Source organism: Palaemon carinicauda, chromosome 10 (assembly GCF_036898095.1).
Source record: "Palaemon carinicauda isolate YSFRI2023 chromosome 10, ASM3689809v2, whole genome shotgun sequence".
Taxonomy (NCBI): Eukaryota; Metazoa; Arthropoda; class Malacostraca; order Decapoda; family Palaemonidae; genus Palaemon; species Palaemon carinicauda.
The window spans coordinates 39,277,138-39,294,346 of NC_090734.1; the positions used below are offsets into that span (position 1 = coordinate 39,277,138).

At 35.7% G+C, this 17,209-nt stretch overlaps 1 protein-coding gene across 1 annotated transcript; it reads left to right on the forward strand.

The window, feature by feature from the left end:
- Positions 1-15,111: 15,111 nt before the first annotated feature.
- On the forward strand, positions 15,112-16,586 carry LOC137648612 (uncharacterized). Its single transcript, XM_068381541.1, has 2 exons — positions 15,112-16,150; positions 16,413-16,586. Exons 1-2 carry the CDS (start codon positions 15,497-15,499, stop codon positions 16,584-16,586), a joined length of 828 nt encoding a protein of 275 aa, XP_068237642.1. The 5' UTR covers positions 15,112-15,496.
- Positions 16,587-17,209: the final 623 nt, after the last annotated feature.

Here is a 17,209-nt window from a genome sequence, read left to right on the forward strand (position 1 = left end):
TCCTGACCGAGCATTCATTCATTGAGGAGTATGCTTTCATTCTTAGGGTTTGTGATTGCTATTTTAGCGTTCTCTTGCATCGTATGGATCATGCTTTTAACTAATTAACACAGCCTGTTGATGTGGGTTTGTTTTCCAAGTTGCTCAATGGCATTCAATTTTGGGTTGATAATGACATAGTATATGAGAAAATTTATGTCCGACCAGAGATGGTAAGGGAACGAGTTCATGATCAGGAGATGAAGGTTTCCAGTCCTGTTTTGTCTACTCTATTTTATTTGAGTGGTGCGACTCAAAGGAAGACTCCGAGTTCTACCTGCATGTTTGATAATGACGTGTTTGTTTATTTGATAAAGTCTCCACTGTTACTTGTTTTAGTGAATTGCCTGATGTTCTACTGACCTATCTCACAAAGATACGTTAGTTCACGATACTTCTTCAACTGATGACTGTTCTTCCAACATGTCTGGTAATTACGTATTACTTCCTGTTCCTGTTTTCTGGCAATTCTACTACCAACTTTTCTTAAGTAGACTTTTTAGGTTTGACGACATTTCTTCTGACTGTTCTGCTAATCTGTCTTGTGAAGACATGTAAGTTTGTGATGAAACAGTTTGTGACAATTTTAATGAATTCTCCTCTGAATATACCCCGTTTATAATTACGCGTCTGCTGATGACAATGTTAAATTTTCTGATATTTTTTTTTATTTATCACTTTAGAACTGCTTAAGCCTGTTCCAGTCATGGTAGTAGGGTGGCCATGGCATCAGCCACACGTTGAAATACTACCGTCAGACATTTAGTGTATCCTTTGACTGGGCAGACAGTACCATATTGGAGCCTTCTATCTGGCTACAGGTAATCCTGTCTTCGCCTATACATAGACCGAATAATCCTCCCTATTCTTTCCATTTTTTTTTCTTTTCCGTCATCATACACTGATAACATTGACATTACAAAACAATTCTTCCTTGCTCATGGGGTTCACTACGGCAATGCATTGTTTCAGTGGGCACTTTCCTCTTGGTACAGGTAGAAGACACGTTTTAGCTATGTTACAGCTCTTGTAGGAGATCGACACTCAAAACCAAACCATTGTTCTTTTGTCTTTGGTAGTGCCATAGTCTCTGTACCATGGCTTCCCTCTATTTTGGAATAGAGTTCACTTGCTTGAGGGGACACTTAGGCACGCCAGTCTATCTTCTCCTATTCCTCTTATATATACATATATATATATATATATATATATATATATATATATATATATATATATATATATATATATATATATATATATATACATATATATATATATATATAATCTAATTATGAAGGATCTAACATGATATAGTTACTGTTCTTAAAATATTATAAATTTATTATTTATTACTCTTATTTTAGTTTGTTTTCTCTTTTCCTTTCCCCTATTGGATTTTTCTCTTTGATGGGGCTCTTGGGCTTATATTGCTTTTCAAAGCAGGGTTATAGCTTAGTTTGCAATAATAATAATAATAATAATAATAATAATAATAATAATAATAATAATAATAATAATAATAATAATAATAATAATAATAATAATAATAATAATAATAATAATAGGGTGTCAGATATAACTTTCAATCTTTTTATTATTGAATGTCAGGATTCTGAGTCTCATTCTTAGATGATTGTAGATGAAAAGTCCAGCCATGCTGTAGTTCAGGTTATTATCCCTGAAAATCATTAGGTTGATGATGTGAGTCCCACTCGTGAATATCCTATGAGGGATAATTTTGAAGTGAGTGAAACTTTGAGTAATGATATCAAATTTTTGGCATGATGTGTTTTGGTTTTATATATTCCAGTCTTATGTGTATCAAGATATAGAAAATTTCAATCAAACTTGTGTAAAAGATTCATTTAAATCCCTTTTCATATATGATGAATTATTCTATCATGTGCTTAATTATAACGTTAGATCCCGTCTGAAAAGCGACATAGGTAAAAAATTATTTATGAATTTTTATATATGTTGAAAAGATACATTTAAGTTATCTTGATAACGATTTTTTTTTTACAATTTTATGGTTGTTTACCAACTCTATTAGTATATAATTATCACTTGGAGTTTGCAATAAAAAAAATTGCATTTTACTTTGATAGTAATTAAATCATTATATTTATAATCATGTATGGTAGAATTATTTTGTTAGTTTTTGTGAAAAATCGCAAGACTTGGGAAATAAAATGATTTCCACGGAACAAATATTAATGTAAAGATGAAAAGTGAATGATGATTTGTAACTTGAAGTTAGCATCATTACAAAAAACTAGTTATTAACTTCATTAAACACTTGGTATTCATTATAAATTATGATTTTTTATTACGTCCTAATAAATGAAATTTGAACAAGTGTGAAAAAGAGAATAATTGAGCAGGTAAAACATATGAAAGGGAGTGTTAGGTATAAGCGTAAGAATAATTTTGATGAGGCACGGGTGAATGCAGGAGAAGCGATATCGATATATGTATGTAAGTTGGAAACTTTAGCTAGGAAGAAGTATGGGGATGAAGGCATAAATGCGAATAAGGAGTTCATGAGGAAGTTTTTGGCGACAGTACCTGAGAATGTGTGAGAATTTATTCATTTGAAACAGAAGGAGAAAATGAGGTGGCCGCAAGAGAGATTGACATGGGATGATATAGTAGAGATAGTTGAAGATTATGAGTTAGATAGATGTATGAAAGAAAGTAACTCTGTGAGTGTAAGAACTGGAATGGGGGAAAGTGTTCCAGAATTTGTTACTTTTAGAGATGCTGTTATGAGAGGACCGATGAGGGTAGCTGATAATGTAGTAGATAGGAGTGTTAGGGCGAGTAATGTGGGAATACCTGTACGGGGAAATGAAGGGTTTAGGCAAGGGAATCAGGTTTGGAGGGATAGGAGTACTAGTGTGCAGCGAGGTAGGCCAGGTAGTTGTATCCGTGAAGAGAAGTGTTATAGATATGGTAAAGTGGGACATAAGAATGAATGTAGATGGGCTCTAGGTGCTTGTTTTGGATGTGGTGAGGTAGGGCATAGAATTAGTGAGTGCAAGAAAGAGAAAGAGGTAAAAATGTTATTGGTGTGGTATGACTGGGCACATGGTGAATGGATGTCGTATTAATCATATGAATGTGATATGTGGTAATTGTGGTAAGGATGGTCATTATGCTAGAATGTGCAAGGAGCCACGAGGTAAGTGTACTGAATGTGGTGCAGATGGGCATGTAGCTAGAGTATGTAGGGAGAAGGGATTAAGTCAGCCAGGATGTTCAAGAAACTAGAGTGGAAGAGGGTTCAGCTGGATGAGTCCTCCTGTGTGTGTGGAAGGAAAATGATCAATGTTTGTGAGACTGGGATGAATAATTGGTTGGAAATAAGTAAGTATGAACCTAGTATGCATGAGAAATTAAGGCTGGAAAAATAAAAAATTAGTGTTATTTGAATATAGGAAAAAGAGGCGTTTGAAAGTTTTAAGTGAGGAGAAAGTGCAAGGGAAATTTATATGTATAGGTAAGAATACAAATAAGTATGACAAGGGTTTAAATGTGCAAGTGAGTGTGGAAGAAAAATGTATTAATACAGATGAAACGTGGCTGAGTATGAATGATACTTAGAGTGTGTATGGCTTTTCCTTAGATGATGTCAAAGAAAGGATGACGAATGCGAGAATGAGAGATAGGAGAATAATAAGTAGCATGACTGAATCTTTTGCTAAAGTTCAGAATGTTTTTGATAAAATGGATGAACTATTTACAGAAATGAGTGTTCTTTTAGGGCCAGATGAGAACGAGGTAGATAGGATTGTACGTGATATATTAGCTGATAGGGATTTAGATAGGAATAGTGTTAATGTAGCGAATGATTGTGATAAGGAAGAAGTGAATGAGAGAGTGTATGAAGAGCCAGTTACTCGGAATAGAGGTCCTTTTCCCGGCTGCGACTGGGTAATGAGAAAAATAATGTACGTGGATGTGTGAAATTGTAGAAGGATTTGGCAAAGTAAGAGGGGAGGAATGCGGAGGATTATTTATTTATTTTTTTTTTTTTGCCAAATCCTGAGAGAGAGAGAGAGAGAGAGAGAGAGAGAGAGAGAGAGAGAGAGAGAGAGAGAGAGAGAGAGAGAGAAGAGAGAGAGAGAGAGAGAGAGAGAGAGAGAGAGAGAGAGAGAGAGAGAATCTTACCTTATTCCTTATTCTATGTCTGGTTTCCCCCAGGTCCCTCAGTGTGAGGCACCTCGTATATACACCAGAGAGTTGCTAGTGCATCTTCTGGTGTATTTTGCATCTTCCAGTCTTGGATTGTCTGGGATACATCTTAGGTATTTATCGAGCTTATTCTTAAACATGTCTACGCTCACTCCTGATATGGTTCTTAGATGGGCTGGTAGCGCAATAAATAGTTGCTGCATTATCAATGCTGGTGCCTAGTGGATTGTCCTGTGCACCTTCCTTAGTTTTCCTGGTATATTTTCTGGCACTATTAATGTACCTTGGCTTGCTCTTTCTGATATATTTAGCTCCATTTCAGTAATTCCTTCTATTTGCTTCCATGCTTGTATTATCATGTAGCGTTCTCTTCTCCTTTTTAGAGAGTATAGTTTTAAACATTGCAGTCTTTCCCAGTAGTCAAGGTTTTTAACGTCTCCTATTCTAGCAGTAAAGGACCTTTTTACACTCTATTTTTGCAATATCCTTTTGGTAGTGTGGGTACCATAACACATTGCAGTACTTGAGTGTACTACGTACATAAGTTTTGTAAAGCGTAATCATGTCTTCAGCTTTTCTTGTTTCAAAGTGTCTGAATAACATTCCCATTTTTGCTTTATATTTAGCCAACAGTGTTGCTATTTGGTCGTTGCATAACATATTCCTATTAAACATTACACCAAAGTCATTAATCACTTCCTTGTTTGTGATTGTCTCGTTATTAGGTCCCTTGTATGCATATGCAATTCCTTCTCTGTTTCCATAATTCATTGATTCGAATTTATCAGAGTTAAATACCATCCTATTTATCTCCGCCCATTCATATATTTTGTTTAGATCACTTAGTAGTGAGTTTCTATCTTCATCACAAGTAATTTCTCTACGTATTCTTGTGTCATCTGTGAAACTCACTACAGAGTTTTTAACATCACAGTCTTTCTGAGATCATAATAACAAACAGCAGTGCAGCTAATATCGTACCATGTGGCGTGCCAGATATTACCTGAGCTTCATATGATTTCTCGTCATTTGCAACCACTATCTGTTTTCTGTTTTGCAGGAATTCTTTTACCCCTTTTTTCTATCTTTCCCACAATATTGTTTGTGCTTTCTCATTTTTTTCTGTAATATATTATGGTCTACCTTGTCAAAGGCTTTTGCAAAATCTAGATAGATCACATTTTTCATTTATCATATTTTTGTATGTTTTCATAGTGTGCTATCAGTTGGGTTTGTGTACTTTTTCTGGGCACAAAACCGTGTTGACCTATATTAAACAAATTTTTTTTAACCAAATAGTTCATTATTTTCTTTTTTATTACCCTCTCATACACTTTCATAATATGTGATGTTAAACTAACAGGTCTATAATTGCTTGCCTCTAGTCTTAATCCCCTTTTGAAAATAGGGGTTATATAAGCTAATTTATGTTTATCATATATCTCGCTCATATCTATACTTTATCTTAGCAGTGTTGCAAGCGGCTTCGCTATAGTGTGTGCAGTTTTTTTTTCAACAAAATTGCTGGGACTCCATCTGGTCCGGCTGCCGATCCCTTTTTAATTTCGTTTATAGCCTTGACAATATCTGCTTCATCAATATCTATATCAGTTAGAGATTCAACATTTTCCTCTCTCATTTCTGTTTCAGTATTCTCATTCGTAATTCCTGGCGTGAACTCACTCTTATATTTTTCTGCTAATATGTTGCATATTTCCTTTTTTTCATTCGTTAACCGTCCTTCAATTCTCAGAGGGCCTATTTATAATCTCCCTTTATTCATCTTTTTTGCATAAGAGAAAAGTACTTTAGGTTTTTTTTTTTATATTTCAAAGAGTCCTTTCTTCCAAGTCCCTTTTTTAATTTTCTTTCGATTGTATATTTTTTTTATGCATTTTCTATCTTACATTTTTTTTCCATCATTTTCCACACATTTTTTCTTTTGTAAGATTTTTCTTCTATTTTCTAATTTTCTGAAATAGGATCCTTCTGTCTCTTGGTATGCACGTTTTTTATCAATTGTTTTTTTTTTTATGGTACATATTTTTCAACAATTTTCTCCAGTATTTTGTACAGTATGTCCGTAATTACCTGTATATTATCACTTACAAATACATTTTTCCATTCTTTGTTCAGTTCTTCATTTATTTCTGACCATTTTATATTCTTACTGTAAAAATATTTTCCATATCCTTCCCAACGTTTTGTGCTTTAATTAATTCTGCGATCACTTGCTTTGGAATGGTCTATTAGTTCTATGATATTGTGGTCTGAAATTCCCGTATTATACACTATTATTTCTTTAACATAATTCCCCTCATTCACAAATACTAGATCTAGGACATTTTCCTTTCTTGTTGGAATGTGGTTTATTTGTTGCAAATTATGTTCTAATAGCATGTCTTGAAGCTTTTCAAATTGCCTCTTATCTTCTGCGCTACAATTTCTCTCTTTTTTATATGTATATATACAACCACTTTCTTCTATCCGTTCTTTCCAATCCACGAAAGGAAAGTTAAAATCTCCGGATAGGAGAATATTCCAATCTTTATGGTTTCTACATATATCATCTATTTTTTTCTATTATGATGTCAAACTCCTTAGTATTTGGGGGTCTGTAAACTACAATATTCACTAGTTTTTCAAATTCAAATTCTACCGCAATCAATTCACATTCTGTGTTGCTGTATTTTACACAGACTTTTCCTTGATTTATGTCTCCTCCATATATTGCGGTTCCCCATTGATTCCTATTTGTTCTGTCTGCTTTATATGTTTGGAAGCCCTTTATCTGATCATCACTGACAGTCTCTTTGGAATACCATGTTTCACTTATATTTAATACATCTATTTTTTTCAATTTGGGTTACTTCTTCTAAGAACTCTATTTTCCTTTTAGAGTTACTCGTGACTAAACCTTGTGCATTCATCACTATTATGGTTTGTGTTTCATCCCCATTATTTAATATTGGTAGTAATATGGACTCTCCTCTGCTTCCTCCCTATTCTGATATGATGTTCTTTTCTTCATTTCCAGGAATTCTGTCATTAAAAATCCAGCTTTTCTATTATATTTGCTCTTTCGCCTTCATATTTATTTTTGTGTGTATACCTGCAATTATCCCCATATCTGCACCAACCCCTGGCATTATAGATGCATTCTTTATAGCTGGGATATAAATATGCATATTTGTGTTGAAAGGCATCATATCTTGGGGCCTTTGGTGCATAGCGCGGTATATACTCGGCCTGCTTTTTTGTTTCTTTTTTTATTTCATTTTTGCTTTCATTTTTCTTTTCTGTTTGCTGAGTTTTCTTACTTTCATTCAGGGTTGCAGGATGCATATATCGAATTTTTTTGTTGTATTTGCATCCTTTTCCTTCCTTTAGGTTTTTGCATATTTTTGGATGGAGATCTCTGCATTCATCTCCATATCCGTCAAAATACGCACATTTACCATATATTTCATAATTATGGCATATCTTTGGATGCTTGTAGTAGCATCTCTCGCCAAATCTGCAATTCCCTCTTTTCAGCAAAATGGCAGACTATATCTTTCTTTTTTTTCTTGTTCTTGCTCTTCCCTAAAAGTATGTAGGTCCGGGTAGAGTCTCTTGGGTCTATTATTTGTTTCTATCTGATAATTTATTTCTTCGTAAGTATGTTGTTGGATGGCATCATAAGTTATATCAATGATTTCCTCTGCATCCTTACACATATCCTGTTCATTTTTTTTCTTCTTCTTCTTCTTCTTCTTCTTCTTCTTCTTCTTCTTCTTTTTCTTCTTCTTCTTCTTCTTCTTCTTCTTCTTCTTCTTCTTCTTCTTCTTCTTCTTCTTCTTTATCTTTAATTATTTGCAGATTTAGTCTCGACTTAATTATATTTTCTATCCAGACTAAGTATGTTGAACAGAATACCTTTGTGTGTCTATTTTAAATTTTTGGCTGTATTTCAGCCCATGTAGGGTGTGTTGGAACATGACACGCATCGCATTTCCTAATCAGTTGTTGAGGATAATTAATGGAATACCATATCTTACATTTATTGCACTATTTTGGCATTCTTTTTCCCAAAGCATCAATCAGCATATTCACCATATTGGACTTCTTATTGTTGTTTGATGGAATGTGTTGATTAATGTAAACTTTCTTTATAAGTCTCTTTATCACTTGTATCTTCTTTGGAATTTCTTTTATTATCTTGCTGATGTTTTCCGCAGATTTGCTCCAGTCTGTTGGATCATATTTTTTCAATATGTCTGCGAATATTTTTCCGTCATACTGGTTGGAGTTACTATCGACCTCTGTTATCAGACGATCGAGTTCTTGTTTCGCCAACTCATTGAATTCACTTTTGCTGACTGCAGCAATGTCCTTCCAAGCTTTGCCTATATTATAGAGCGTCATCTTGTTAAGATTTTTAGTAATTCACAAGATAACTATCCTATGACGACGTTTTATCCCACTTTTCTGACCACAAACTAATCACCGACTATTCACGAAAACTTGTAGCTATATTGCACTCGATAGCCTTTTGTTATCCGCGTTAAATCAGGGTATTAATAGTGTCGCACAAGTGTATTCACTCACCGGCATACAGAAACACTCAGAGAGAGAGAGAGAGAGAGAGAGAGAGAGGTAAGTTAGTTAGTGTATCGATTGTTTGTTGTGAGAAAGACTTTTGGTATAAATGAGGTTGTTTGTTTAGCTTTAGCTAGGTTAGGACAGTAGAAAATGTTTCGGAGCGAATGTTTTTTTCTTTGACTGCAGTAAGCATCAGTTCTGTGTGATTTGAATGCTAGATTATTATTATTTTCACCAGTGTGAAGTGATTATCTGTTTTTTGAGCCGTGATTCCTCCTTGGTGAGACTTATTCCTTTGTAGAGATTTTCTTTGAATTTGATATTGTTTGTTAATGACCTGGCTTATAATAAGGAATTGGATACGACTGTTCAGATTTAGTCAAATGTTGATGACCCGTACCGAATAATATTCCGATTGCTGTTGATGATGATGATTATGATGACGATGATGACATCCAGGACCAAAATCAGGGAGGTAGTTGTGGCAAATTACCGCACAGTGTATTGCTAACCACAAAGCTGTGGTTGTGTGCCCTGAAAGACAGTTCGGCAGTGTGTGGACGGCTGTGTTGGTGCCATTAAAATACAGTATATCATATAAACATACATATTTGGGTGTTGGTGTGAAGTTTAATTTTAAGTTTGTTAGGTTTTGGGGTGGATTTATATGAATGGTGCACGGTTATTATACATTTTGTGCTAATTTTTTTATTAGTTTTAAGTGTTGATAATTTGATAGTGGATGGTTTATGTTAAGCGTTTTAGTTTGTAAGAAATATTGTATTAAGGTTTTGTTTTGTTTTCATTTTCCTTCTGTCCAAGAATTCAGTTGATAACGTAAGGGGAAAGTTTGTATTGAGGAGACTATTGTCAGTTAGATTGATTCAAGGGTGTGGGGGTTGTTTTGAAACATCCCACCACATTGTGATTATATTTATTGCATGACACTGCAGATAGTATAAAAGTCAGACATTTCTAGGATTAACAAAATGATAAATGATATATGCTCTGGTGTCACAAAGCTCGATTTATTCGGTTTTAAGCCTAGAAACTTATCCTTCCACTTTGAACGGGAAGGGGTTTAAGGGGGATGCTGGAAATTATTTGGATGGCTGAAGGAATAAGGTTTTCAAGGAAGAGGTATGTTATTTGTTCAATGAAGTTCTTGGTTTGCTGGGAAGGAAGAGGATTAGGACACGGTGATGATGGTGGTGCTAACACCGATCTCCTAGTGCCCGCTGGCTGCAGCACCCAGTTCAGATAAGGTGGATGATGGTCACTGAGCTTTCTGGCGAGGAGCTCCCTGGATCCTGTGCAGTTGCTGCTGCTTTAAGTGTTGCTTGGGACGAGTTTGGTTGCGGGGTGTTTTTCATGGAAGCTCTTCTCTTTTAAAATTCTGGACACCTCTTATTCCTTGGCACGGTGGAATAAGGAGCAGGTGGGACACCTAGGTCTAGTTATTATGTCTTTCTTGTGTATGGTGATGCATACTTGTGTATTTTGGCGTTAGCTGTAGACACCAGATTTTAGGTTCCATGCAATCTTTACGATGGTAGCAATACAGTTGACATCAATAACATAGTAGGGGTTCTTGAGTGTAGTCCTGGATTTGGAAGGTTCCCCATATATCGAGATCAAATTTAGATGTGATCGTTCCTATGAGGGTGGAGATGATCTAGGCCTGTTCAACACTAGCAATGTTGCTGCAGAAAGTGAGTAAGCTGAGGGGCATGGTCAGTGGATAATTGGTGGTAATTGCCCTACTTTTAGTGGGATCAAGAAGCGCCAGGGAGGCTTCCTTCTGCAGCAGGCTGGTTCTTTTCTGATCATTGTGGGAGATGAGGAGCTCTCCTTTGCGGTTTTGTTGGGCAATGATTCATAGGATGGGCTTGGATACCAGATCGGCTACTGTGACATAGGAAGTGATCTTGTCTTGCGCCAGAAGTTTGAAATTGATGAGAGATTCCTTCTCATCTCTCTTCGGCGTTGGTTCTGATGGTGTCTGTGAGTTGAGTACAGTGGCAGTGACTTCACTCAGCCACTCTGTCAGGCTCTCTGTGCAGTTGCACTCAGGGGCAAGGGGGGTTTGCTGCCCTCCTGAAATGCCTGTGTCACAGCGGGAGAATCTTCCATCTCTGTGGCAGAGGAAAGGGTGTCGAATTCCTGCTTTGAAGGCTGACCTGTGGTCACAGATATCTGTTGAGTAGCAGGTGACTACACAGAGGGAGGGTCTAGACTTTTTTGGCGATTACAAAGTGGCATAGACGCTCGACTTTAGGGTCGTCTATTTTTTTTTATTTTTTATTATTTTTTTTTTCTGGTAGTAGTGGATACACAAGTTTGATGCAAGCTCACAGTCTGCGCAACTGCACCTCACCTTGTGGCTGGGTGCTTCTCTGTCATTGAGTTTGTACTTGTAGATGCCTTCCTGCTTGAACAGCTAGAGTTTGGTTATGGCAGTCCACACAATGTTCGCCTACACATGACAGATTCCTGTATACCTTCTTAGAGTAGCATAATCGACCTGGATATAGCAGCTCCCATCCCAGGTTCCCAGGAAGTAAACACACATGGCAAGAATAAAATCTAAGCAGGGTGCATTGATAATTTCAGTAATTTCATGACCGAGCCCAGAAATTCTGCCGGGATGGAGATATCAATCAGCCGATAAAGAAGAAATCTTGGCGCTAAGCAGAATCAACGGTTTAACATCTGAGCTGAGAGCAAAATAAACAAACTACACTCTTTAATGGTATTTCTTGTACCGTTTGTATTTTGGTTAAATATTTGTTCTCTATATTATACAACTTGGCATTTTGCTGTCTATTTAATAGCTGAGTCTGATGAGTAAATTCCAATTATCAACAATAATGAATATACTGTAATATAGCTATCGGTACATATAATAGTACCATATTTAATAATGCTATAATAAGATCATGACGTATACATGTTTCATGTTCACAGTATTTAGACACAAAAAAAACAAAATTATTTAATGGAGAGAGAGAGAGAGAGAGAGAGAGAGAGAGAGAGAGAGAGAGAGAGAGAGAGAGAGAGAGATTTTCTCATTTACTGATTTGTCCTTTTCGAGATTATTTACAGTGTAATTATGCAGAATATAATAAACTAAAAGCTCAGTTACGGTAAGCTATTAATCATTATTATGAAGAGAAATACATAGTATGGTCATATTGACATGATATGCAATTTGACCCTCGATCCCGGTACATTCGTGCGAACAAATCTATACCTCAAGTAGTACGTGAAGAGAACCCCACACCATTTACATTCCTCGATGGGGCTACCAACATAAATCTGCCATATGCCCTTCTTGCTCAGAAAAGTGACCATGGTGGAATTTCCCGGGAGCGTACCTCTGAGAAACGTTGAATAACTTTATTGAAAATCTTTTTGATTTGGGAATTATTGGACAATGTGGATACGATCAGCTAATATAATTCATTACGGTTAATCACCAATTTTCCGATAATAACCTCAGTGTAATGAGATCAAATATGATATAAAAATTACATTGATGTTTTCATATAATTGATTGGAAGTCCGTGGATGTATTCCAAATGTTATTTATTTATTTATTATTATTTTTTTTTTACATTTACTGTTCCCCTTTGTTTGGCGTAAATTGTGCTAATCATTTGAAGTAGAATATTATAATTGTTTTACTATATATAAACTATGAGGAAATTCAGAATATTCGTATTTCAAGCCCTAACATATAAATAAAGGTATTAATTAAAAAGAACATGATAGAAATGAGGTAACAGATCAGACCTTTATATATATATATATATATATATATATATATATATATATATATATATATATATATATATATATATATATATATATATACATATATATATATATATATGTATATATATATATATATATATATATATATATATATATATATATATATATATATATATATATATATATATATATATATATATATATTATAATAACCCTCCTATCATTATTTAGCATTTTTAATTACACCTATTATTGTGTATAACTTTAGCGCCATCTATTGATTGCTGATCGTAGCGGACATCATGAATGAAATTACCTTTTGTTATTTTTACGTATGTAATCCTTGGAAATGTTTACTTCCAAGCTCTTTCAAGTTAATAATTTTGAGTTCGTTATCCGGTGGCTAATTCTTCACTTGTTTCTAGTGTTTATTAAGTGATTATTTGGTATTATTTTGTTATATATTTATACGTGATTTAAAATAAGTAAAGTCTTTGTTTAATTTCAACTTTAATTTGATCATTCTCCTAATATATCTACTGTACCTACATGAAGTGTTGCCCTCATTACTGAGAATTTATGAATGAATAGTCAAGTGGAAAGCTGAAGTTGTGACAAATTGGGGGCCTGTGTCCGGGATGTAGTTACGTATGTGTTACGCTTACGCTCGATCTTGACGGATTGTGAATTCATTTTGTTGTTTCTCTAAAATGATGGACAACATGAGTGTAGTGTATTAGTGATATTTTGCTAGTTTATAACTGACCACCACCGGATAGTGTTCTCCAGCGCGCTCACACTTTCACCTAGAGAATGTCGTGTTGCTACTCGTCATCTTAAGCATACATCGAGATTTTGGAGGACGTGCAGGCAGGGTAATGGCATCCTAGAATTCGTCATTCTTTTAACCCTCGACTCTGTTGACTACCATCGCTTAGCGATATCTTCATAGTCGCCCCAACTTCTCGAGGTGCTTCGAGGCATTCAAAACCTCATCATAAGGAATTGAAAGATTCCTTCCTTAGGAACTTCTGCTCCTCTTACTCAGGGTACGACCTTCGCTCTTTCAAGGATTTCGGCTGGATATTGTTACGACCACGTGGTCAAGAACTTCGTTCCACCTCGATGGATATTTAAAGGTTTATTCCTTGTTCAGGTAACTGTTGGTACTTCCAATTATTTACTTCATTAAAAATATTTTATTCAAGATTATTAGTGGTTTTGCATTATTGGTGAACCAAGTTTTCTGATTGGCATGGATTATTAAAGCCTTGTTCATTTAAGTGAATTTCTGTACATTGTAGGACTTAAGGATTAAGGAAATTCCTCTGGTTTGTGAGTGCCTTCGCACCATAAATCCATGAATGCCCTGACGTTTTTAAGTCTTAAAGCTTGTGTATAGTAGTAATATAATTTCCAGTGATATTTTCCATTTTATCAGTATTGAGAGATGCCTTTTGATCTTGAGAAATTTTTAGGTGCACCCAGGGAGCACCTAAATACACTACAGGAAGCTAAAAAGGACCAGCTTCGCCAAATAGCTGTAAGGGCTAGAATATCTGTAGGTCATGCTGTGGTGAAAGCTGAACTATTGGGAAAGATATTAGATTTCCTGATAAATAGTGGTAACATAACTGAAGAGGAGGCTATTCCCTTAAGGCCTTTAACACTTGAACGAGGTGCTGCTCGTACTGTTACTATAACTGAAGACCCAGAGATAGTGAAATTGAAACTCCAACTTGAACTGCAGCAGGTAACAGTAGAGGCTGAACAAAAAAGGCTAGAAGCTGAACAAAAAAGGCTTGAAGCTGCAAATGCCGCAGTAGAAACTGAGCAAAGAAGACTTGAAATAGAACGTAAAGAAAGAGTTCTGTTGGAAAAGGAACTATCAGCCATAAGAATAGAAGAAAGGTTGGCAGAAAAACAGCTACCCGATGCTTTTGACCTTAGTAAAGAACGCAAACTCCTGCCTGTCTTCGATGAAAAAGATCTTGATGTTTTTTTCATTACTTTTGAAAACACTGCAACGTCTCTCAACTGGCCAAGAGACCAATATGTTCTCTTAATCAGAAACTCCTTCAAAGGAAGAGCTGCATATGTGGCAGCCCAACTTGTCCAAGAAAGGGATTATGAAGTCTTTAAAACTGCCATATTAGATGCTTATAGTGTTACAGCAGAAGGGTATAGACAAATCTTCAGACAAACTTTGAAGAACCAAGCTCAAACCTATCTAGAGTTTTTCACATTGAAGTTGAAGCAGTTTAATAAATGGATAGACAAGGAACAAATAACTACTTTAGAACAATTAAAGAATTTAATAGTTTTAGAAGAATTCCTGAGGCGTATTCCAGCTAATGTGGCTATGTTTATTAGAGAAAAACAAGAAAAAGATGGCAAAAGGGCTGCCCTATTAGCTGATGATTACCATCTCATTCATAAACTTAAACCACATTCGTCCTCACCTTCATCTTCCCCCTAAGTTTGTACTTTTTGTAAGAAAGAAGGTCATCATATTAAAGACTGTCCAAGTCCCAAATGCAAAGCATCTCATGGTAAGGTTTCTCCTAATGCTTTTTCACAAGGACCCAAATCAGGGAATACTGCAAATAAAACGACTCTTCACTGTGCTCAACCTCTATCAGACTTTACAGCATTTACATATCCTGGTAAAGTAAATGATATTCCCGTGCAAATTTTGAGAGATACAGGGTCCTCTCAAACTATCATTAGCTCAAAGTTAAAAGATTTAGCTAAACCAACAGATCAGTATGTAACTGTGTCAGATTTGACTTGTCAAAAGGTTTTACCTATTGTACAGATTTCTCTTGATTGTCCTTATTTTAAAGGTTCAACTAATGTCGCCTTGTTGGATTCTGACCTGCCTTGCAAGAACATAGACATGATACTTGGTAATGACTTGGCTCAAACTAATGGTACTCCTAGTCTTATCATTACGCAGCCTGAAGTAGTGATCGATAAAGCTTGCAAAGAGTTTTCTCCGGTGGTAGAGCTTCCCTGCCAAGTAGTCACCAGGTCTACAACCTCAACTTCTAGCGACACTGAACACACAGGTAAGGTGGATCAAAGTACCTTAGGTGAAAAAGTCCTTGCTGATCTTGTTGATATTCCCTCAGATGAATTTGTAGAGTATCAAAGGTCTGATGATAGTTTGAAAGAATACTTTGATAAAGTAAAAGATGACGTTGATGAAAGTAAGTTACCATATTTTTATCTTGATAATAACATCCTTATGAGACGTTATAGACCTTTGAAGATTGCAGGACAAAATTCCTGGCATGATAGTTACCAGCTTGTAGTTCCTTCTAATCTTCGTGCAGCCTTATTGGATCTTGCTCATTCAGCAGAGTCTCATCTAGGCATTTCCAAAACCTATAAGCGTTTGCTGGATGATTACTACTGGCCTGGTATGAAAGCTGATGTAAAGCACCACATAGAATCTTGCCATCCCTGCCAGGTAACTGGTAAACCAAATCAGAAAATACCTCCAGCACCATTAGTTCCTATTACAGTACCTAATTCTCCTTTTGAAAAGGTAATTGTAGATTGTGTTGGTCCACTTCCCAAAACTAAAAAACAAAATGAGTACATTTTAACCTTGTGTCCAACTACTAGATTTCCTTTAGCCGTACCTATAAAAAACATATCTGCTAGAACAATTATTGTTAATCTTCTTAAAATATTCACCATTTTTGGTTTTCCAAAAGAGCTTCAGTGTGATCAGGGGACAAACTTCACTAGTGATTTGTTTAAGCAAACTTTAAAGCAGTTAAACATCTCTCATATTTTTGCTTCAGCTTATCACCCTCAGACTAATGGAGCCCTCGAACGAGTACACCAGACCATTAAAAACCTCCTGCGCAAGTACATTTGTGAAACTGGACGAGACTGGGATGAAGACCTGGATCTGCTTATGTATGTACTTAGGAGTACGCCTAATGAATCGACTGGAATTTCTCCCTTCGAGATGATGTTCGGCCGCAGACCTAGGACAAACTTTAGTATGGTAAAAGAAAACATCCTAAGAGGTACTTACAAAGACCAGCAAGTAAGTATTCCGCAATACCTTCAAAGTCTTAAGGTTAAATTTGACCATGTTTATGAATTTGCCAATCTGAATTTAACTAACAGTCAGATTCGAATGAAAAACCATTACGATAAAAAGGCCAAAATTAGAACTTTCAAAGTAGGAGATGATGTACTTGTATATCGACCAGTTCCAGGAGCTCCATTGAGAGAAAAATTTATGGGTCCGTATAAAATCACTAAAAGGGTCTCTAAAACAACTTATGCAATTGAAACTCCAGATAAAAGGAAGCCTAGCCAGTTAGTGCACATTACTCTTATAAAACCATACCAATCTGCAAAGATTTCTCCACAGGTAGTTCACCTGATAAGTAGAGACTGATCACTCCACTCACAACTCGAGGATAACTACTCCCATCGAGACTTCTCCTACCCCGAAAAACATAGTACCCGAGGCAGTTGATAATGATAAACTTTTAGCTCCTCTTGAGCCAGACGAAGAAGAAACTTTGGCTCATAATCATATTTTGTCATGGAAAGATGCTAGTAATTCACAGATTCTTTCTTT

Coding starts and splice junctions, on each gene's coding strand:
- LOC137648612 (XM_068381541.1), top strand. CDS start 15,497: ATGATACTTGGTAATGACTTGGCTCAAACTAATGGTACTCCTAGTCTT. Junction 16,151..16,412: donor CTAATTCTCCTTTTGAAAAG/GTAATTGTAGAT, acceptor TTTTTGCTTCAG/CTTATCACCCTCAGACTAAT.